Source organism: Rhodamnia argentea, chromosome 6, assembly GCF_020921035.1.
Source record: "Rhodamnia argentea isolate NSW1041297 chromosome 6, ASM2092103v1, whole genome shotgun sequence".
In the NCBI taxonomy this organism is placed as follows: domain Eukaryota; kingdom Viridiplantae; phylum Streptophyta; class Magnoliopsida; order Myrtales; family Myrtaceae; genus Rhodamnia; species Rhodamnia argentea.
The window spans coordinates 26,275,017-26,294,610 of record NC_063155.1 but is presented as its reverse complement, the minus strand read 5'-3'; the positions used below and the strand labels follow the sequence as shown (position 1 = coordinate 26,294,610).

The window sequence follows — 19,594 nt, the reverse complement described above, 5'->3', positions numbered from 1 at the left end:
AAACCTCAGACAAAAAAAAAAACCTTAATATTAAAAAAAAATTACATAAGAAGAGGCACCAAGTTTAAAAAGAGCCCAAAACCCAACGGTCCAGAAAGTGAGGACGACGACCCAAAAATAGCCTCCTGCGCAATTCCTTCTGCCATTCCTCGGCGCCTTCCATCTGTTCGATCCGTTTATAGAGAGGGAGAGAGAGAGAGAGAGGGGTCCTCGTCATTTTTCACGAGCGTTTCTCTCTTTCTGAGTTCCATTTGCAGACCTCCTAAAAAAGGAGCGGTTTTTTTCTTCTTCCTTCTTTTATTTTGGGTGTCCTGCTGCTTGCGGAACTTGTTTTGACCGCCTTTCGAGTTCTTCACCCAAGCCTCTCACCGAATTCCAGGTACCCAGTTGCTCATTTCTTGCTCTCGTGATGATTCTCGTTCTTGCTGCGTGCGTTTGTATCTTCAGTTCTTCCTTTAGCGAAACAGTTTGATGTTCTTTTCTCTATCTGCATTGGTGGGTTTGTGTCAATTGGGTGTGGGCAGACATTGCATTTGCCGGTCGATTTCGCTCCGCGAAGCCGCCTGTCCTTTTCTTCTTGTTGCTAGGTCGAAGAGAGAGAGAGAGAGAGAGAGAGAGAGAGAGAGAGAGAGAGAGAGAGAGAGATTGTGTGAAGAGTGAATGGATTATCACGCATTCTGTAGTTTTGAGGGAACAGAGAATGTGAAGTTTGAGCTTCTGCACTTCCTTGGTCTATGAGATGATTCATGGCTTCCATTTTTAAAGTGATGACGCTTTAGTAGCCGCTCTTGGAAAAGAGCATTTGCGATTGATTACTGGCCAAGATGATTTGTGATTGATCTTCGCTTGCATAATTCATCATCCCCGGCCGATTCCCTAGTTTTTGGCCTGCACTTGTGCACCATTTCTGGAGAGGATTCAATTGGGCGCATCCTTGAGCTTTTTCTTTTTCTTGGAATTAGCTTTGCGAGTAACTGTTCTTGTTTTGCTCTGTCAGGTTCTTGGAATTTTCGCCGTCCTCTACACCACCGTATTGAGAAAGGCAGCTTTTTCTGGTCTTCGAAAATGTTTGGATTTCGTAAATCACCAGCAAATAATCTTTCCAAGCAAAACTCTGTGGACACAGGAGCAAATCCTTTTGATTCTGATACCGAATCTGACACCAAATCGACCATCAAACCTTCGAGGCGAGCAAACTCAGAACCCACGCTAATTGTGCCGGATCTTGGCAGCAATCCTTTCAATGATGGTAATAAGGGACGAAGAGGGGCTTCCTCCTCCGCATCCTCTAAATCCGGTTCATCAGCAGCACGTGATAACTATAAGAATGACTTCCGTGAATCGGGAGGGCTAGAGAATCAGAGCGTGCAAGAATTGGAGAACTATGCCGTGTACAAGGCGGAGGAGACCACAAGTACTGTCAACAACTGCCTTAAGATTGCTGAGGATATAAGAGGGGATGCCACGAGGACCCTCGACATGTTGCATAAACAGGGCGAGCAGATCACAAGGACCCATGAAATGGTTGCCACTACAGAGAAGGACTTGAGCAAGGTAATTTCCACGTATTATGAACTCAGCATGCTAAGAATATGTTGTACAAAAAAATGTGCGAAGCTTTTCTGCTGCCTGCTCCTTTCTCAGTTTCTTTATGCAACATTCAGGTTTTTCACCCAGATGACACCTCGTTACTGTTTCTCGAGTGATTTCAATTGCAATAATTAACGATCACCGATACATTGTTTTGGTGAATACCAGGGGGAAAAGATCTTAGGAAACCTTGGAGGAATGTTCTCCATGACTTGGAAGCCGAAGAAGACTCGAGAAATTTCAGGGCCTGTAGTTACACCAGGTTTCCTACACAATTGCCTTGCTGCGGTTTCTTTACTTGAATATGGCCAAAACGAAGTGAATTTTATGCACAGCTTCTGTTGAAACTTGAGTAGTTGTACTTTCCGTGATGATTAATTCATAAACTCATCGGCTTTTCCTTCCTGGCATGACAGACAATTCATCTAAAAAGAGTGACAAGAAACAGAGAGAGCAGTTGGGCTTGGCTCCTGTGCCGAAAGGAAAAGGGACCAGTCATACGCCTCCACCTGAACCAACAAATGCATTGCAGAAAGTCGAGGTTTGTGTTTTAACAAGTTTGTTTCGCTCAGATAGCAGTCTTTGAGCATCTGTTCACAATGACTTTTCGGATGGCAGGTTGAGAAGGCAAAGCAAGATGATGCTTTATCGGATCTTAGCAATATCTTAGGTGACCTGAAGAATATGGCTGTTGACATGGGAGGCGAACTTGACAGGTCTGAATATGTCCTAACTTATATTCATGTCTTTCCTACGTAACCTCTTAAACGTCCCTGAACTGATACACTTGCTAGCTGTGAGACTGAAGTTTGATCAAGATAAATTCTGGTTTGGGGAAGTTTGATTGTTTGCCGTGGTTTTCCCGGCCCTTGTCACATTCTCTTCAAGGCGTAGAACTTTACTTAACATGTTGAGCTAATGTGGTGCATACAGGCAAAACAAAGCTCTCGACCATCTTAGTGACGATGTGGATGAGCTGAACTCTCGGGTGAAAGGCGCCAATCAACGTACTCGTCGTCTGCTTGGCAAATGAAAAGAGAGCAAGAGCAGGCTTCTTTATCGGGCAATCCCCTCTGATTTGCCTTCCTATAGCTGTTATAGTGTGTTCTCCCTCTTTCTTTTACGAAACCAAAAACGAAGAATATTGTTTCGTAGCTTGTACCGCATCAGCAAATGAAATAAACTAATCTTTCTGCAAATTTGAATTATTCTTGTTTGGTGATCTGCCGGAATCCTGAATTTCTTGTATGTATTTTGGCCCTTATGTTGGTACTCAATACGGGTGGACATAATCTCCGAGTCAAACTATAAATGGAGTAAGCGAACAAAGCTGAGAGGCAGATGGCTTAACTCCGATCAGTTCCCAGATTTGCATAAACATCCAGTCAGGCCAGCAGATTATATGGTTATAAACAGGCAGAGTGACAGGCAGTGTATCATGAAGAATATTTAGAAGTGGCCATGGTGGTCAATAAAAGTTCGAATCTGTGTCGACCGCTGAGTTCCCATTCCTCTATGGAAGCTACCAATCTTTCGGCTTAACGTCTATTGTCAAGCATCATTGGGAAAGCTTTCCCTTATTCATTCTACAGCTGGAGAGAGAGAGAGAGAGAGAGAGACCTTCCTTGTTTCTCATTTACAATTTACAGTCGCTATTCAGCAGTTCTCTAATTTGAAGGATAAAAACAAAGGCTTTACCATTCATCAATTCCTGTTCATGCTGAAAGGAAGACTTATTCTGAAGTTCAGTACTCCCCAAGACATGAACCCATGCAGCAGATTCTAAGCATCGTGTATTTACAGAGGAGAGAAAAGTTAGATAGTACAAACTTCCATTCAGAGAGGCCGCCCACCTCTCACCATACGCATACAAACGAGCAATTCCGATACCTGAATGCTTGCAACTACAATACAATAGGATATCAAAGAAGAAAGCACCATCTGCCTCTTCCATTGACTGGCGTAACATTTGACAGTCTTCATACTTCATCGCTCTTCACAGGAGTCCAGCTCCTTTTGGACATAGCTTCTCTCCTGGCGTGTGAGATATAGCCAAGAATATACCCCACAAATGCTCCAAGCACCAACACACTCGCACCTTTAACAAACCATGAGAAAAAGGATTCAGGCACCTCTATCTTCGGTTCAGCACCACTAACACCACTGTTAAGAACCTGTCCAGATGCCAGGATTTCCACCGTGTCATGCACCTCACCATCGTGATTTCCGACATAAGAAAGCACGAGTTTCTCCCTTGTAGCTACCAGCTTAGTGTACCCAAACTCACCCCCTCGGTACAACGATCTTTCAGGTTGCGGGTAAATAGGATCGGTCAGATGATCTGGTCTGGGCTGCCAGATGGGTTGCCAATCCTGGCCCGCCATTCCAATCACGAGATGAATCGGCAGTGCCTCCCAATTATCCTCGGCTGGATTTGTGCTTCCACAGGTGAAGTTATTAATCGGACAAAACCTTTCGTATCTATGGACGTGGCCCCACAGCACAAGGGTCACTTTATTCTTCACGAGCAAAGGTTCTAAGTGCTCCATCATTTTTTCCCTAATGGGCCTATCATAAGATTCGTAGCTGGTTGTGTACATTGGTCTATGCCCTTGAAATATCACGAATGGGGTCTTCTTCCGATCCACCGATTCCAAATCAGTCTTTATGAAATCGTACTGCTTGCTTCCAGGAAGAAAATTGGTCTCAGTAGACATGAAAAGAAAGTGGACCACTCCCATATCAAATGAATAGTAGAGGTTCCGGGTGGCCGGGGCCTTCATTCCCGTGGGTTCCGAAGAATTGCCAGGCATGTTGAACCTAAGGCTGTAAGGTACCCCGCATTCACCGCCCCCGTCTGTTCCATATATGGTTCGGGCCCATTCGGGCTTCCAAGGTTGCGATGGCCAATCATACTCATGATTGCCAATACACACATGGTACGGAATTTGGGCAGCAACGGGCTCGATCTGAGTGAAGAAATGGTCCCACAACCAAGAATAACCTCTCGCATAGCTGATATCTCCAATGTGAGACACGAAACTGGGCCTGTTCCCAAGAGCTTCAATGTCGCGGAGAATCCACTTCATGGTCGATATGCTCTCATCTTGCGTGCGGTAGAATGTCGTGTATGGTGTTGCAGTTCCCATATCTCCGAATAGAAAGGCTACCGTTTCATCTGAGTCTTTAGCCCTGGGCATAAAGCTGTGCGTTTTACTCCAACCACCAGAGTCACTCCCAACCTGTTGCAGGAGCATAGACATTCCAATCAATGAGATGAACCAGTCCCAATCGAATTTCAAGCATGCTTATATCGGTTATGATACTTCTACGACTGGAAAAGATTAATCACATGGAACATCAAATTCTACTGAGACAGCCGACAAGCCCCATTGAAGTCATGACAGATTCTATGATTCTTTCGCATGTATTTCTCATACAAGAGATCCAACAATCATGCATTGACACTGAAAATTTTGCATGAACCATACCATTCGTGGACAAGACCAAGCCAGAGCTCAATCCATGCATGATTTCCGCATGCCAAAAATATGATGGGATTCATTCACCGCACATTCTGAAGGTGGTGAGGCAGCAGCAACTATCAACTAAACCAGCAACATGATGTATCCAAACCACCATATGGCAACAGCAAATTCACAACGATACCATTGTCTCTTGACCATCAAAGAGAAATGAAACTGCTAACCCGACGCACCAACATGAAGCTTAACCGGAAAAGAACAATCAAGCAATCAACCTAGCAAAACTGTCATTTAAGCATAATCAAAGAACAAAACTAATCAAAAACCTCATAAAGCACAGTTCAAACACCAGCTCACCTGATAATAATACCTCACCCCACCCTTCAAATTCCTCATGACCGCATCATGGGTCCACCCAGGATCCCTCCACCCGACGCCATCGTTCGCGGGCGCGTCGCACATGTCGTCCCTCTCGTACCTCCCCGCACGCGCCGTCGCCAACTCGCCCATCTCCCCCTCTCTCTCCCCGTACCTCACGTACCTCCGCCCGCCGTCCTCAGCCACGAACATGACCCGCATCTCGTCCTCCCGATCCGTGTACGCCAGGTGGACCTGCTCCGGGCCGCGGCCTGGCTCGAACCCGGCTTCTTCGGAGGCGCCGAGGTAGTGCTTCGTCCCCGGCAAGGGGTTGTGGTCGTGGTCGAGCCGGGTCCGGTCGACTTCGGACTCGGACCACCGAAAGATCCGGAAGGAGTAGTTGGACCGGAGGTTGGGCAAGGGGAGGGAGACGGATCCCGACCCGGAGGAGAGGTGGGCCGGGTCGGAGGAGAGGAAGACGTAGCCGATGAACAGGTCGTGGGGCGAGTCGGGAGGGGAGTAGATGCCGAGCCAGTCGAGGCTGGAGGGGGAGTCGACGCCGGACCATTGGATCCGGATCGGGTCGCCCGATTTAGAGAGGATCTTGGGGGAGATGGACAGGGATGGTCCGGATTGGGTTGATGGGTCGATGAGAGAGAGGAGGGAGATGATGAGAAGAGGGATCATGGTGGCGTTGGTGGTGGAGGAGGAGGTGGATCAGGTGGTTGAGACTAGTGGTTTTGTCGGGCGAATTGGCGGCGTTCGCGGGTTTCGTTTGGCGTGGAAGGGATGGTGGTGTGAGTTTCGGTTCGGATTATTTCGGACAAATTGATGAAAGACAAACAGCCAAAATTACGAATATTCTTCCGACATATTCTAGTCAGTCGTGCTTATGATACTTAGTATCTCCATCCACCATAAGAAATGTCAATCCTCGTGACGTTTATCCTCCATCTCATGTATACTTGAATGGATGCAGATTTTCGATGTGTACACATCATACATCGATATGTAAACCGCTCGAAATGCGCTACTGCTTTCACATCTTAATTTCGCAACTTTTCCATTATCGACACGAAAATGAGATGTTCGGCAAAGGCTTTGCAAATGTCTCTAGGCACAATTATAGTCAGCATTTCTCTTTAGCAACGGGGATTTAACGAATCGAGCCCGACCAAAAGAACCCTTTTTTATTCGGATTACTGCCCCCCACTCTTGGGTAGACCTAATCCTCGGCCACCGCTCGAGTACTCAAGTCGTGTGAGAGATCTCATTAGCACTTGTATACGCGTTGAAAATGAAGAGATAAGTTGCTATGGCTGTCAACTACTCGTAAAGAAACAGTAATCACAAGAAAGTTATGTCGTTAAGATAACGAAAAAAAACCAGTACCCAAACAACATTTCAAGGATCAACCCGCCTCTCGGTATTACTTCACTGGGTGTTTAAAGCAAGATCATGCCAAGAATCTCCATCAGCTTGTTGAGTACCCTGATCTGGATTATGCAGCAAACAGTCAAGCACTACCCAGTCAATTCATAGGAAATATACAGGAAGCAGTTAATATCTAGTGTTATCATCCATTTCTTCAGAAAAAGCAAGACAATGGTCAAAGCACTCTGAATAGGCCAAGTCCATAAATGAGGAACACAAACTTTTCTATCCAGAACCAGACATGAGAGGACGTTTAGGAGAAACGTACATCAAACAATTCCCACACAAATGTACATGTTCATTCGTCCCTGCTTCAACCAACTAAAGATATCAAAACACTTGCAGCGGCACCAACTCAACACTAGAGACTTCTTTATGATTGTTAGATTTGTGATTCTCATAAGAACAAACGATGGGCTACAAAGGCTTAAGGAATTTACTCCACAGTTCTCACAGTTAGATTAGTTTATACATGTTCACGTCACTTCGATGCAAAGGTAGCAATTCTCTAGGCTTAAGGTTGTTCCCCCAATGAACCAAACAATAATGCGTCACTATAAACAACAGTGACAGTGGGCGCATTCAATGCACAAGCAAAAGATGAAAGAAGCTCTATGTTCACGGTGCAATAGGGTAATAGAGAAACTACAAGAGCCAGCTTAATCAAAACTGAGTGTGTCAATATTCGCTTTCGATGCTGTTGGTCTCTTCATTGAATAGCAAGCATGTGGCATCTACGGATAATTAATAACAAAGTGAAGACTTACTATCCAATCAAGCATTAGAGGATAAGAATACATGATCCATTTTGCAAAGATCAGTACAAACAAGAGATCGTCTAACGAAATACATACTCGAATCTTCAACATCTTCATTTCGAACAAGCAACACAGGCGGTAAGGGAAGATCTGCAACAGCAATGCAATCTTGTGGAAACCAATTCAGACATCAAATCCTTAACACAGCGGCAGACACATTCATTTACCTACATTTATGCGAAGTGAGAGCAAAATCATGAAAGTGAAGGGAGAGGAAAGCAAAATACCATCATCGGGCAGAGTGTCTCTCATCCATTCCTCATCCACAATATCTATGAGCATACCCATGCTTAATTCTGCCATATTTTTCCCTTCAATTCCACCACTACCCTACAAAAATGCACAAGCACAACAACGACCATAGTTTATCCACACCAAGGCAATGCACGGAACGAAAAAGAAAAAAGAACAAAAAAAACGAAGAGACAAGCATTCTCGTGTCTTTCCCATGTCCAGATTCGAATATCACGAAACAAAAACAACACAAATGATTCGGAGGTTACTATTGTGAATTGAACATACAAGCCGTGGAATTAAGCTATCCCTCTTGGATCCGTTTCACAACTTCACGGAGACGTTTCAACAAACAGCTTTTGCGCGCAACGAGATTACTGGATCTAGTCGCGAAATCCAAATGGCTTCTCACCTAAAGTCAGTATTGGGACAACAATGTCATCCCCGGTCATTAAAAGAAGGCAAGGATTAACTCAGATTCTCAGTGATTTACACACATATATTCGACTCTCTGTCTCCCAAACAAAAGGGACTGACAAAAATGAGTGAGTGTTTTAGACAAATCGTGCTCACTGACTACGGCTCGGATTAAATCCGTATTCCTGTTCTTCTCCTTTTTTGTTTCCTGAGCAGGCGTCCCCTGCTTGTAGTTACGGACTCGTCATGGACGTCGCTCAGAATTGTCCGCGAGAGATTCTCTTTCTTCCGCCGATTCCTCACCCGGGGAATCCCGAAGCAGTAAGAAAGGGAGATTGGGCTGCTGTTTCTGTCTGGGTTCTCGGTTGCTGGGCCAAAAAATCATTTGAATGAGTATTCTCGCGGGTTTGAAATTGTTGGGCTAAGTTTAAGGGCCTATTTGGTAACAATTTATGTTCTCGAGAACAGTCTCTGAGCGGAAATGATTTTTTTCCGATTCCGTCCTCGAGAACAGTTTCTGAGCAGAGGAACGCGTATGGTAACTGCAAACAAAAAAATTTCCATTCCCGTTATAGAAAGAGAGCATAAATGTGTTTGCTTCTCGTTTCTGTTCCACATCTATTCCTATCCCTCTATGTATGAAAGATAATAAATTCGACCGTTATATGGTCGGACTCTATTATGGATTTCTAACCACATTCTCCACAAGAGGCCTTATTATCTCTTCCTTCTCCGGAGGGACAAATAGTCAGTTTTGAAAGAACTTATTCTCAACCTCTTTCAGATATGAACCTATCTGATTCAGAAGAGAAGAACTTGTATCAGTATCTCCGGGAATTGAAAAATTAGCTGACGTTAACAAACAGATTTCTATTCTTTTTGTTGTTCCTGAAAATAAAAGAATAAAAATCAGAGAAACATGATCGTTGTCAAATAAGCCCTAAGTATTCCAGGAGCCACAGTGAATGGTGGGTTAGCATGATTGATGGGCTTTGGATGATGGGCTTCGACTAGGATTAATGGGCTGTTCCTGAATGGGACTAAGGCAAATGATAAATGGCCAAATTGGGCAATTCTTTTATTTGTATTTTTTTTTTTTTTTGTATTTTCACAAGAAACGAGAATTTGAATTGTTGACCAAAATTCAGAGGTCAACATGGGCGGGCATAGGTAATATACATTAGGTTCGACCTTCAGCTCCAGCACGCTCAATGATCGCTTGCTTTGGAGAGAATATCCCCCCTTTCGTCGTGCTTGGCTTGGGTACAACATAGTGGTCCATAATATGCGAATGCAAAATACAAGAAAAAGAAAAAGGCGTATCAGATTTGTCTAAACTCTAAAGCAACTAAGATCAATAAGGCCGCTTTACTTAGAAATTGACTCAGAGTGTATTTGGTGCGGTTTTCATTTTGTATTTTTAACCGTGAAAAGGGTGTTTTAGATTATTTAAGGTATTTACTAATCGTTTCGCGCCCTATCCAAATGTTAAGAAGTTAGTCTCGTAGGTGTTAGTAACTTGCTGAAGGACAAGCCTACAAAAGTCTATAGGTTGTTTATGTTCCTAACAAGGGAGATGCTTCGAGAGGGTTAACGAACAACAAATCACACCCGATTAAGCACTATGTAGGTGCTCATGTATTGCTTATTTTGATTAGCTCTTTTGATGATGTGAAGATTTACATAGTCACCGTCCAATGCATGATACGTACGTCTTAAGTTTAGTCGCCACCTACATATAGTCGAATTTTGGGCCTTGTCCTAACTTCTTCTTTCGTACTAAGAGAAATGGTGATGGGATCCGGTTGCTTTCTCCATTTTCTATGCTCAAATTTTATCATAAACAAAACCTTTTTTTTTTTTGTAAGTTCACATTCTTCTGGTCTCGAATATAACGTAGGGCATTCCCCACAACACCCAACGCATTGAACGTGACTCGTGTTATTATCAGTGGAGGATGGTTGAATCTTTGACGACTATAGGTTACCCCCCGTCGGCAAAAGCGCAATAAATATATATAAAAAAAAAAACCCTAAGCTAGTCGTTCTTTTATGTTCCTTCATGTGTCTCTCGCTTCGCATTAAACTCTTTCGTATCACCTACATCTCTCTCTCTCTCTCTCTCTCTCTCTCTCTCTAAAGCACCCATCTTCAGATCAACCCCCGTTTGAAAGGTTTTCTGAAGGGCCTCTTGGAAGCGAAGCGCGACCAGCAACCATGAAGAGACCTTCCTCTTCGTCTTCTTCGTCAACCCCCGGCAACAACTCTGCGACTGCAGCCAAGTTCTTGGTCTTGACCCTGCTTCTCTTCCTCCACCCCGTGATGTCAATGCCGGCGGCAACTTCGGCGGCAACTTCGGCGGCCATCTCCCGCTCTTCCGATTCCTATGGTAAATCTTGGAGGAGCCACGACAGCCAGCCCCACCACCTCCGCCACCATCATTCTTGCGATCCCTCCTCCCGCCACGAAAACCTGCCGCATTACTCTTATTCTCTGTGCTTCCATCTCGAAAGAATCCGCCGCCACCAGCCCCCGCCGCCGCCCGACGAGATTGACCCGAGATACGGCGTCGACAAGAGGCTCGTCCCCTCCGGCCCTAACCCTCTTCACAACTGAAACTGAAAGTACTACTCAAGAAAACTTTCCTTGCATTTTCCGGTCTTTTCTTTTCTTTTTTCCGGTGGGCTTGAATTTCTTTGATAAGTATGGTAAAGAGGAAACGCGGCTCTTTGCAGCACCGACCTCCTTTCTCCCCTTGGGCGTCAGCGAGGGAGGAATTAAAGAGGGCTTTCACGGGGTAACGTGCAAATTTATTGCGGATGAGGAAAGAAGATCAGAGAGGCACACAATGCATGGCTATTGCAGAGCCTCTACACGCCATCGTTTTTAACTGTTTCAAGGTTTTACGTGTTTATTTTCTTCCCTATATACTTATGTAGAATGTAGTAGCGCCATTTCCACGCTTGTCTTTGTCTTGGAAAATCCCATGAGAGAGAAAGAGAGAGAGAGAGAGTTTTTCATGGAAGGGAGAGGATGGAGCAGAAACAAGCATGGAAATGGCCGATGAAACCCTTGCAAATATAGAGTGTGTATTTACTATGTTATTCAATTCATCGTGTGTTTGTGGTTTTCTGCTGGTTTTCTTCTTTTCTTATGGGGAGGAGAGATGTTTGGTGGTGGGGAAAATGCTTTCGTGACAGTACTATCGCGGACGGTACAAATCTCAATCGTATATCCACGTACCATCACCGTATATTTTGCATAAGACACTCACTGATTAAAAGATTGTGTCTTCCGAAATAACTCATAGTAATGATAGACAATGTTAGCTGCTTTTCTTCAATAAGCCCACGAGTTCAAATTTATTTCAAAGCTGCTAGGGCTAAGGAGATGTCAGGTCACTTCAGCTGGGCGTTGTGTATGGTCAAAAGACTCGCAAGGGTATTGCCGAAAGAAGGGAGATCTCAAGAGAGAGGGATGCTAGCTCTTCATCTCATGCAATTACTACGCTCCATATATGTACGGTTCTCGCTTTACAGTTGCTCTTTAAGCCGCGCACAGTTTGTCCCTGTTTTTCTTTTCCTCGAGTCTCTTTCCCGATCGGGCGTCCAGCACCTTCAAGGGTCCGTTGGGCTGTGGTATAAGGCGGGGCGGTCTTCGTTATCGACCCCATACGGCTCTAGATGAGGTTCACCTTTTGCTATCATAGCATCGTCCATAAGCTAAAATATGTTTAAATGATACTATTGGAGTATTTATAAGGATAACAAGCGCACTTTGGATCGATCTACCCTTCACAAGATTACGGTATCACACTACGGTTGCGATTTTCAATCGCAGTTCGCGAGCATATATCCTTTTACCTTTAGGAGGAGCGTGTATCAAGATATCAAGGGGAATAAAGCGGGTCGATTCGGTCTCCCCTATTCGAAACCAGGCTCGATATCCATCGGCCGATTCTCCAACATGGCATCTCTTTCGGGTGAAGCTCCTCTGGTCTATATGAATGGGGGAAGAGTAGGGGTGAGCGTTTCCGTGGGTCGGTCCAAATTCTATCCGTCAGAACTAGTTCCTTAATTTTTGGAATCCGAAACCTACCCCGCATACTCCGAGAACCCGATATCTATTCCGTCACGGGTTCGGGAGTTTTTTTAGGGTCTACCCAAATTCTACATGTATTTTTAATTAAACGAGTGTAATGAATCATCAATTTTAATGCCGCTATTTGCTGCTACAATCTAATAACCACAATTTATATTTAGACACGTGAAAAATATGAAACATTAACAAAGTAAGAGTCTTAGTCATGGAAATTGCCGAAAATAAAAACTTAGACTAGTGGCTTTAGATTATACATTCATCATCGAACGCCATGAAATTCCGTTGGATCACGTGAAGACCTAGAACAAGAAAAGCACAAAAATTTATTCTAATTTGTAGGTTCCAAGTTTCATATCTAAAACTTACCCGTCGGAACTGATTCCCTAATTTTTTGAACCTAGAACCTACTTGCATTTTGTGGAACTTGGAACCAGACCGATTCTCACAAATTTGGTTTTTTAATTTTCGATTCTACTTTAAAACCACGCTTACCTCTTGAGAAGAGTGTCCTTTAAAGCCTCGTTCCCTATACTAATTCGAGAAAGCAAAACCCGTCAACGACCATGCTATAATGCACTTGTAATGGGTCATTCTCTTGGAAATGATAGACCGTGGTGAAAGCAACAAATGGCAGTTTGCTGATGTATAAATGAGTCAATTTGAATAGGGGTGAGAAAGAATATAAGTAGAATTTGGGTAGACTCTGGAATCTATGGCAATATTAGGTTTGAGGTTATAAGGTATGCGCAGAAGGTTTCGAGTTCCAAAAAATGAGAAATCGATCCCAACGGGTAGGTTTCAGGTTCCACCTGGAACTTAGAAGGAATTTAGAATCGCTCACTCATCATTTTGAAGCATTGAATACAAAAAAAAAAAAAAAACCGAAGGTGACCATCAAATTTTTTCTTTTTCATAAGCAGCTTGAAAATCAAATCTTTTTTTGTTTTCCTTTTTTAGGCCACGCAATTAAAGGTTGAGAATGCATACAGCACTTGGGACCCGTTTGTTTAGGCCCGAGTTTAAGTAAAAAATGTATGTTCTTACATTCCCCGTCAAGGCTTAAAATATTGTCCAAATTTCAACAAATCATGGGTGTGAATTTTGAGTATCGAGATTTATATATTAAAAAAAATTTGAGTATATGTGATTAATTAAGAAAAAAGTCATTGGGCATATGTCGCAAAATTTAAATTAAGCAAAAGTAAAGCGAGTATATTCTTCATGTTAATTGCTTGTCATGCTATCAAGATGAGACTCTATTTTCTTTTCTAGGGACAACGAGGAAACAAGCTCTTGTCGGGCCTTTTCTTAACATCTCTTTAAGCATGACTTTAATCGAAAACATAGTTTTACTTCTCTGACAAATCAGTAAACGCGACAAAAAGCATGTGGATCCCAAAATTAATGACTTAAATGTCTGCGGCAGGATAATTCAGAGAGAATTCAATATATCAGCGAAAGCAATTCGAATTGATGACCCCACAAGAAGCAAGTTAAAATAGAAAAATATATGGAAAATGCTGAGACCTAAAAAAAAAAATTGCAAAATTTCAAATAAGGACCTAAATTGGATGTTGCTTCGCGAATAAAGGGCTTGAAGTATTTTCAATGTTTCAAAAAAGGCCATGGCTAAGGATATTTTCGTCATTTACATCTTTTTTGTAATTTTTTCCTTTTTTCTTTTCTTTTTCCTCTTTTGGTCCTTTCCTTTTCGTCGATGGCCGACCACCGGCGAGGGCCTAGGATACGGGACTCTCGCCGGCCGCAACAAATTAAAAAAAAAAGAAATGGAAAAGATAAAAGTAAAAAAACGAGGAAAATGCCATTGGTCAAATCATTCTTTAAAACAATGAAGGCGTTTCAAGTTTTTATTTGAAATAATATCTATTTCAAGCTCTTATTTGAGAAAATGAGGGCACTTCAAGTTCTTATTTGAAATTTTTACCCTCCCAAAAAAAAGTGGCTTTTGTACAAACTCTAACTTGCTTAACCGGTTTCCTTAGAATGATTAGAACTCGAAACTCTTATTTGTTTGGATTTGCTTCACTATGGAGAATTAAAAAAACAAAAACAAAAAAACAAAAACAGAAGGAAACACACACTGCTGGGTTCGGTTTGAAATTACTCTGTGCAGGAACTAGATAAACAGTAATTTTCCATGGTTAAAAAAGGAAAAGAGCGGAAAGAAAATAAATCATCAAATTTCCATTATGTTAAGGATGAAATAAGGTGGCAAAACGGCCCGTTATCGTCACATCAATGCTGACTATCCATGTCATTTCATGCCGTGATCAAAATTCTAATGATAACAGTCATTTGGACCTTATCTTTCTTATTTTAGCCACATCGATATTTTACATTAGTCGAATTGGACATGGTTAACTGAAGGACTCGATTGCACTAATTTGACAAATTTTAGGACTTAATTATATTGTACCCAGAGGTGAGCAAAAAGAACCGTCCGGATCGGATCGTTTGGTTTGGTCGAGTTCTCTTCGATTCCCAATTCCATAAAAACAGATTTAGTAATTCCCGATTCCGAAGGTGAAATCGTCCACATGAATTGCCCGAACCGAACCTACAATTTTTTTTTTTAGTTTTAATGTTATTTCTTTAAAATCTTTGAAAAAATATTTAAACTCTTATGTGTTTAAAGTACAAGCCATAGGTTCCTTTGGACCGCCCAAGAATAGAGTCGGACCGGTCCGATCCTCGATTCCGAAAACTAGGAACAAGTCCCTTGGATTCAGTTCCCGATTTCGAGATGGGATCGGATCAAATTGGGAACCGATCATCACTATTTTGTACTTTCATGACAAGGTTTATAAATTATTTGTCACAGGAAAAAAAATAAATAAAAATTTGAAGAGCAGGCGAGCATTTCCGCGTATAGACGCAATAAAACCTCACATATCTATTTTCTTTTTATGCTCATTATCGTTTTCAGTAATTTTTCATAAAATCAGAGAAATTGAACCCGCCCCGTCGGTGGATGATCCCCGATCCTGTTCGCTTTTCAGATCTGACAATCTCCACTGCGGACTGAGAATTTCATATCCCCACTTCGCCCAAGAAGAAGAAGAAGAAGAAGAAGAAGATCAATTCGCCGTCGGCGCCAATACCTCAAACTCCACAGATCCGGGCGCCCTCTAATGGCGCGCTTCCCGCTGGCGATTCTTGCGATCCTCGTCTCGCCGTTGTTGTTCTCCGCACTCGCTCTCTCCAAAACCCTCAAGCGCGACGGTAAACCGATTGCGATCGATTAGAAGCGCGATCTTCGCTTCGGATTCTCACTTGTGTCCTCTGTTGCCTTCTTGCTGGTGCTTTAGATTCGGTTGAGCTTCATTTCTCTCTAGTTTGAACTTAGTTGGGGGGGGAAGCTGAATTTGGGTTGTTTTCGAGTATAGCCGAGAGTCATTCCTGCTTGATTGATGGTTGTGCTTCAGCGCGACTTCTCCAATACTGTGAATGCTTTTTCAAATGTGCTGGTGAACCTTGGTGAATTTAGGAAGTCCGTGGATTTTTTTTTTTTTATATGGCTCAAGCATGATTTAACGCGGTGCTTCGCTTGAAATGTGGTTGCAGTGAAGGCATTGAATGAAATTAAGGCGTCACTTGGGTGGAGGGTGGTGTACTCATGGGTCGGGGATGATCCTTGTGGCGACGGTGATCTGCCGCCTTGGTCTGGCGTGACGTGCTCCTCTCAGGGAGATTATAGGGTTGTGACCGAATTGTAAGCTTACAATTCTTCTCTTCTCTGGGTTCATGTCCGCTTCTCAACATGGGATTTCATGTGAATTGGCCGTTAGTTAGGTCCTGTCAATGTCATTCCGTGACTTGAATTATACGCTTCACCATTTGCATAATCAGATAGATTGGTTAGATTCATGTCTATATGTTGGACTTGACCGGTTTTTCCGACAGGGAGGTTTATGCAGTCTCAATAGTAGGGCCTTTTCCAACAGCTGTTACCAATTTGCTGGATCTGACAAGGCTGTAAGTCTCTGTGTGTCATTGCTTCTTCTTTCTGTCATGAGTCTGGCTCACTAATTGCGTAACATGTGAATTTGTACCATGAATATTACGATCACTCTATTTCCTGTTAAAATTGCACAAGTGCATACATTCGTTGTTCCACACTTCCACGTATAAATTACTATATCTTAAACAAAATACTAGGAGACTGAATTTTTTTCTGGAAAAAACTGAGTGTTAAGTCCTTTTTTCTGTGTCATAATTGCACAGAATAATTGGGTTATAGTATCGTATTGTATTATCAATTGATGTCTGTCTATACCGGCAGGGATCTCCATAACAACAAATTGACAGGGCCTATTCCTCCTCAGATTGGACGGTTGAAGCGTCTCAAAACACTGTAAGATTGTTGGCTTATGGATGAATAATTCCCCACATTTGCTTTGCTTCAATGCTGCAGCAAATTTAGTAATGCTGTTTGACTCAATATAGTAGAACATCATGTCCAGTGAGCATCGCTGGACTGTCTGTTGAGGTTTTAAGGCCATATGGCTGCCATATGATAATTTTCTGAGGAAACACCCTTCCTTGGCATTTTTTTTATGCACTGGTCATTGTATATTTTGTCCGTGCCTTTAAGTCATTTCACTACTGAATCTCTGTTATGACGCCAGTAACTTACGATGGAATAAGCTGCAAGATGTGATTCCTCCAGAGATTGGTGAACTGAAGAGCCTGACACATTTGTAAGTTATTTCTCTTCTGTGACTATGATTATAATGGTACTGTTATACTTTGCAAGGTGATGGCGGATTGTTTTAACAAGGGAACTTCACTTTGTGCTACTTCTTACCTTCCCGTACGCCTGACAAGCCGATATTTCTGCAGATATCTTAGCTTCAATAGCTTTAAGGGAGAAATTCCTGCAGAACTTGCTAATCTTCCTGAACTTCGATATCTCTATTTGCAAGAGAACCGTTTGACGGGGCGAATTCCGCCAGGATTGTGCATCTTGCCAAATCTGCGTCACCTGTAAACTTTTCTATTCCTGGGGAAATCTTTTAATAGAGCGTTATCTTATTCTTACTTGTTATTAATCCCATGGCTATGTTGTGCTTTCACAGGGATATTGGTAACAATCATTTGGTAGGTACTTTGAGGGAACTGACACGAAATGAAGGCTGCTTTCCGGCCTTGAGGAACTTGTAAGTACAATTGCTGGCAAGTTTGTAGTTATTAACTCTGGAACCTCGGTATGAGTTTGCTTTTAACAGACTCATTCCATCTGAAATTCTGAATATGGCAGTTATCTGAATAACAACTATTTTACTGGAGGTATTCCAGCACAGCTTGCTAATGTCACCAACTTGGAGATTTTGTAAGTATCATTTTGGCGCCTGCTCTCATCATTGTTCTTTTCTTTTTAAATGCGTTAATGTCTAAGATACCTATCAGTCCATAATGTGCTATTTTGTATTTACTTCTCTTACCCTAGGTCTGTCATGGCATTGATTGCTCTGTTGGTTGCAGGTATTTATCCTACAACAAAATGTCAGGAATTATACCAGCCGAAATTGCTCGTATTCCTAAACTAACATTCTTGTAAGTTGCCTACTTTGGATTGCCTGGGGGATTCACTTAAAAAAGGTTTATAATCCCGACTAGGCAGTTTTGTATGTGGATATGCCTTGTATTGACAACACAATTGATTTATTTGGCAATATTAGTGGTAGTACTGTAAAGCAATGTAGTTTAGACACATTGAATGGTGTATACAATAGCTGTATCATGTAGGTAATAGAACTTTCTTTGTGAAGAGAAACTGTTTTAGTGTATCAGAGATATAAAAGAACAGAGCTTTAAAGAAAGACAATCAAAATTACGCAATAAGTGAAATAAGGAAAAGTAGAGCATAAATCTCATGTACGGTCAATCGCATTAACACGTTGGATGCCTAATGGCTTGCTTGTTAATTAATATTTCCTGGAATGCTTTTGCTTAACAAATACTTGAAGTAAAAACAGTTTAGAGCCAGTGAACATTTCCTCTTTCTGAGGTTAACTTCTTGGTTGTCTTCTATATAGTCCGTTCAAGTTGTTTTTGGTATGTAAGATATCTTTTCTTCTAATTATATCCACACGCTAGCATGGTTGCCATAACATAAGCTAACTAAGATAATGACATTTTTTTTTTGTTCGCAACCTATTCATGTTGAATTCTCTTTGTTGATCTCAGATATTTGGATCACAATCAATTTTCCGGAAGAATTCCTGATGCTTTCTACAAACACCCGTTCTTGAAAGAAATGTGAGTCCCTTTCAGCACCTGATAGGAATCTCTCATTTGATTGATGTCCTCCTACTTGCGACTTCTAGCAGTAATTTATGATTATCCACATATTGTACAGGTACATCGAAGGAAACTCATTCCGACCAGGTGTAAAGCCAATCGGAGTTCACCGAGTTCTTGAACTTTCTGACTCGGAATTTCTGTTTTAGTTTAAGAGAACAACGAGCTTTTGATTACATAGGATCATGTCAATACCTGGGGAAGCTAGTATAATTAGTTGATGCAAGCCAAATGGTAATAATGTTCGTTACGCAATATTTTTTGTGCAATAGGGGGTTATTAATTTTGTTCATATGCTCGAGTGACTCCATTCATCGTCATCTTCTATTCTCAGTGTCTTTCGAGGTGGGAACTTGCAATGTATTTTACTAGTCCAATCAACTATCACCATTCGAAGTGATCGAGTCATTGTAGTTCCAGCTACCAGGGAAAGAACTTGTCAAAGTGATAAGAGTCATTGTACTTCCCGCTACCAGGGAAAGAACTTGTCAACGATACTGCTCCCAAGTGGTTAACTAAGTTTGGTCTCAACTTCTCATCACTTTTGTTGATTAAGATTGAGGGAGCTTTGTTTAATCTGAAGTTTACTGCAGTGTGCGAGCCGATCTGGTCACGCACTCACCGTATCCTAGAAGTGCTTATGACATTCAGGCAACACCGAATGTATTTGACATCGAACTGGTAAGCATATATACTGTGGTTCGACTATGAAAAGGGGCGCATCTCGTGTGGTAAGAAAGCAAACATTATTCTGGTCTCATGGCGGCATTTCTATTGCCGGCTCTCGAGCACAGAGATTAGACTAGGAATGAACCGGTCATACCATTTTTTGAGG

At 42.3% G+C, this 19,594-nt stretch overlaps 5 protein-coding genes across 6 annotated transcripts; 3 read left to right on the top strand and 2 right to left on the bottom strand.

Moving 5' to 3' along the window:
* Positions 1–71: 71 nt before the first annotated feature.
* LOC115728812 (SNAP25 homologous protein SNAP33-like) lies at positions 72–2,789 on the top strand. Its single transcript, XM_030659216.2, has 6 exons — positions 72–379; positions 998–1,554; positions 1,759–1,852; positions 2,007–2,131; positions 2,209–2,306; positions 2,524–2,789. The coding sequence occupies exons 2-6, from the start codon at positions 1,066–1,068 to the stop codon at positions 2,621–2,623; spliced, it is 906 nt and encodes a 301-aa protein (XP_030515076.1). The 5' UTR covers positions 72–379; positions 998–1,065; the 3' UTR covers positions 2,624–2,789.
* A 519-nt stretch (positions 2,790–3,308) lies between these two features.
* LOC115728773 (probable inactive purple acid phosphatase 2) lies at positions 3,309–6,327 on the bottom strand. Its single transcript, XM_030659164.2, has 2 exons — positions 5,433–6,327; positions 3,309–4,832 (listed from the first exon to the last, which is right to left on the bottom strand). The coding sequence occupies exons 1-2, from the start codon at positions 6,117–6,119 to the stop codon at positions 3,570–3,572; spliced, it is 1,950 nt and encodes a 649-aa protein (XP_030515024.1). The 5' UTR covers positions 6,120–6,327; the 3' UTR covers positions 3,309–3,569.
* Positions 6,328–6,825: 498 nt separating this feature from the next.
* Positions 6,826–8,630, bottom strand: LOC115728820 (anaphase-promoting complex subunit 13-like). The gene is made up of 4 exons (XM_030659228.2): positions 8,492–8,630; positions 7,912–8,014; positions 7,721–7,774; positions 6,826–6,928 (listed from the first exon to the last, which is right to left on the bottom strand). The coding sequence occupies exons 2-4, from the start codon at positions 7,985–7,987 to the stop codon at positions 6,867–6,869; spliced, it is 192 nt and encodes a 63-aa protein (XP_030515088.1). The 5' UTR covers positions 7,988–8,014; positions 8,492–8,630; the 3' UTR covers positions 6,826–6,866.
* Positions 8,631–10,439: 1,809 nt separating this feature from the next.
* LOC115727328 (CLAVATA3/ESR (CLE)-related protein 9) lies at positions 10,440–11,489 on the top strand. Its single transcript, XM_030657526.2, has one exon. The coding sequence runs from the start codon at positions 10,552–10,554 to the stop codon at positions 10,948–10,950; it is 399 nt and encodes a 132-aa protein (XP_030513386.1). The 5' UTR covers positions 10,440–10,551; the 3' UTR covers positions 10,951–11,489.
* A 3,924-nt stretch (positions 11,490–15,413) lies between these two features.
* LOC115727905 (probable leucine-rich repeat receptor-like protein kinase At1g35710) lies at positions 15,414–19,054 on the top strand. Of its 2 annotated transcripts, XM_030658221.2 has the most exons (11): positions 15,417–15,678; positions 16,021–16,168; positions 16,360–16,431; positions 16,739–16,810; positions 17,085–17,156; positions 17,299–17,442; positions 17,535–17,615; positions 17,717–17,788; positions 17,941–18,012; positions 18,646–18,717; positions 18,818–19,054. In XM_030658221.2, exons 1-11 carry the CDS (start codon positions 15,588–15,590, stop codon positions 18,906–18,908), a joined length of 987 nt encoding a protein of 328 aa, XP_030514081.1. In that variant the 5' UTR covers positions 15,417–15,587; the 3' UTR covers positions 18,909–19,054. The 2 variants fall into 2 exon arrangements, with proteins under 2 accessions (XP_048137153.1, XP_030514081.1); XM_048281196.1 differs by lacking the exon at positions 17,085–17,156 and having other exon boundaries at positions 15,414–15,678.
* The last annotated feature ends 540 nt before the right edge of the window (positions 19,055–19,594 follow it).

What these genes read in the sequence shown, in the direction of transcription:
- LOC115727905 (XM_030658221.2), top strand. Translation starts at nt 15,588, where the DNA reads ATGGCGCGCTTCCCGCTGGCGATTCTTGCGATCCTCGTCTCGCCGTTG. An exon ending in CTGAAGAGCCTGACACATTT is followed by an intron (nt 17,157 to 17,298) that starts GTAAGTTATTTC and finishes ATATTTCTGCAG; the next exon opens with ATATCTTAGCTTCAATAGCT. An exon ending in TTGCCAAATCTGCGTCACCT is followed by an intron (nt 17,443 to 17,534) that starts GTAAACTTTTCT and finishes GTGCTTTCACAG; the next exon opens with GGATATTGGTAACAATCATT.
- LOC115727328 (XM_030657526.2), top strand. Translation starts at nt 10,552, where the DNA reads ATGAAGAGACCTTCCTCTTCGTCTTCTTCGTCAACCCCCGGCAACAAC.
- LOC115728812 (XM_030659216.2), top strand. Translation starts at nt 1,066, where the DNA reads ATGTTTGGATTTCGTAAATCACCAGCAAATAATCTTTCCAAGCAAAAC. An exon ending in CAGAGAAGGACTTGAGCAAG is followed by an intron (nt 1,555 to 1,758) that starts GTAATTTCCACG and finishes GGTGAATACCAG; the next exon opens with GGGGAAAAGATCTTAGGAAA. An exon ending in ATGGGAGGCGAACTTGACAG is followed by an intron (nt 2,307 to 2,523) that starts GTCTGAATATGT and finishes TGGTGCATACAG; the next exon opens with GCAAAACAAAGCTCTCGACC.
- LOC115728773 (XM_030659164.2), bottom strand. Translation starts at nt 6,119, where the DNA reads ATGATCCCTCTTCTCATCATCTCCCTCCTCTCTCTCATCGACCCATCA. An exon ending in GGGTGAGGTATTATTATCAG is followed by an intron (nt 4,833 to 5,432) that starts GTGAGCTGGTGT and finishes CTCCTGCAACAG; the next exon opens with GTTGGGAGTGACTCTGGTGG.
- LOC115728820 (XM_030659228.2), bottom strand. Translation starts at nt 7,987, where the DNA reads ATGGCAGAATTAAGCATGGGTATGCTCATAGATATTGTGGATGAGGAA. An exon ending in AGACACTCTGCCCGATGATG is followed by an intron (nt 7,775 to 7,911) that starts GTATTTTGCTTT and finishes TTGCTGTTGCAG; the next exon opens with ATCTTCCCTTACCGCCTGTG. An exon ending in TGAAGATGTTGAAGATTCGA is followed by an intron (nt 6,929 to 7,720) that starts GTATGTATTTCG and finishes TGCATAATCCAG; the next exon opens with ATCAGGGTACTCAACAAGCT.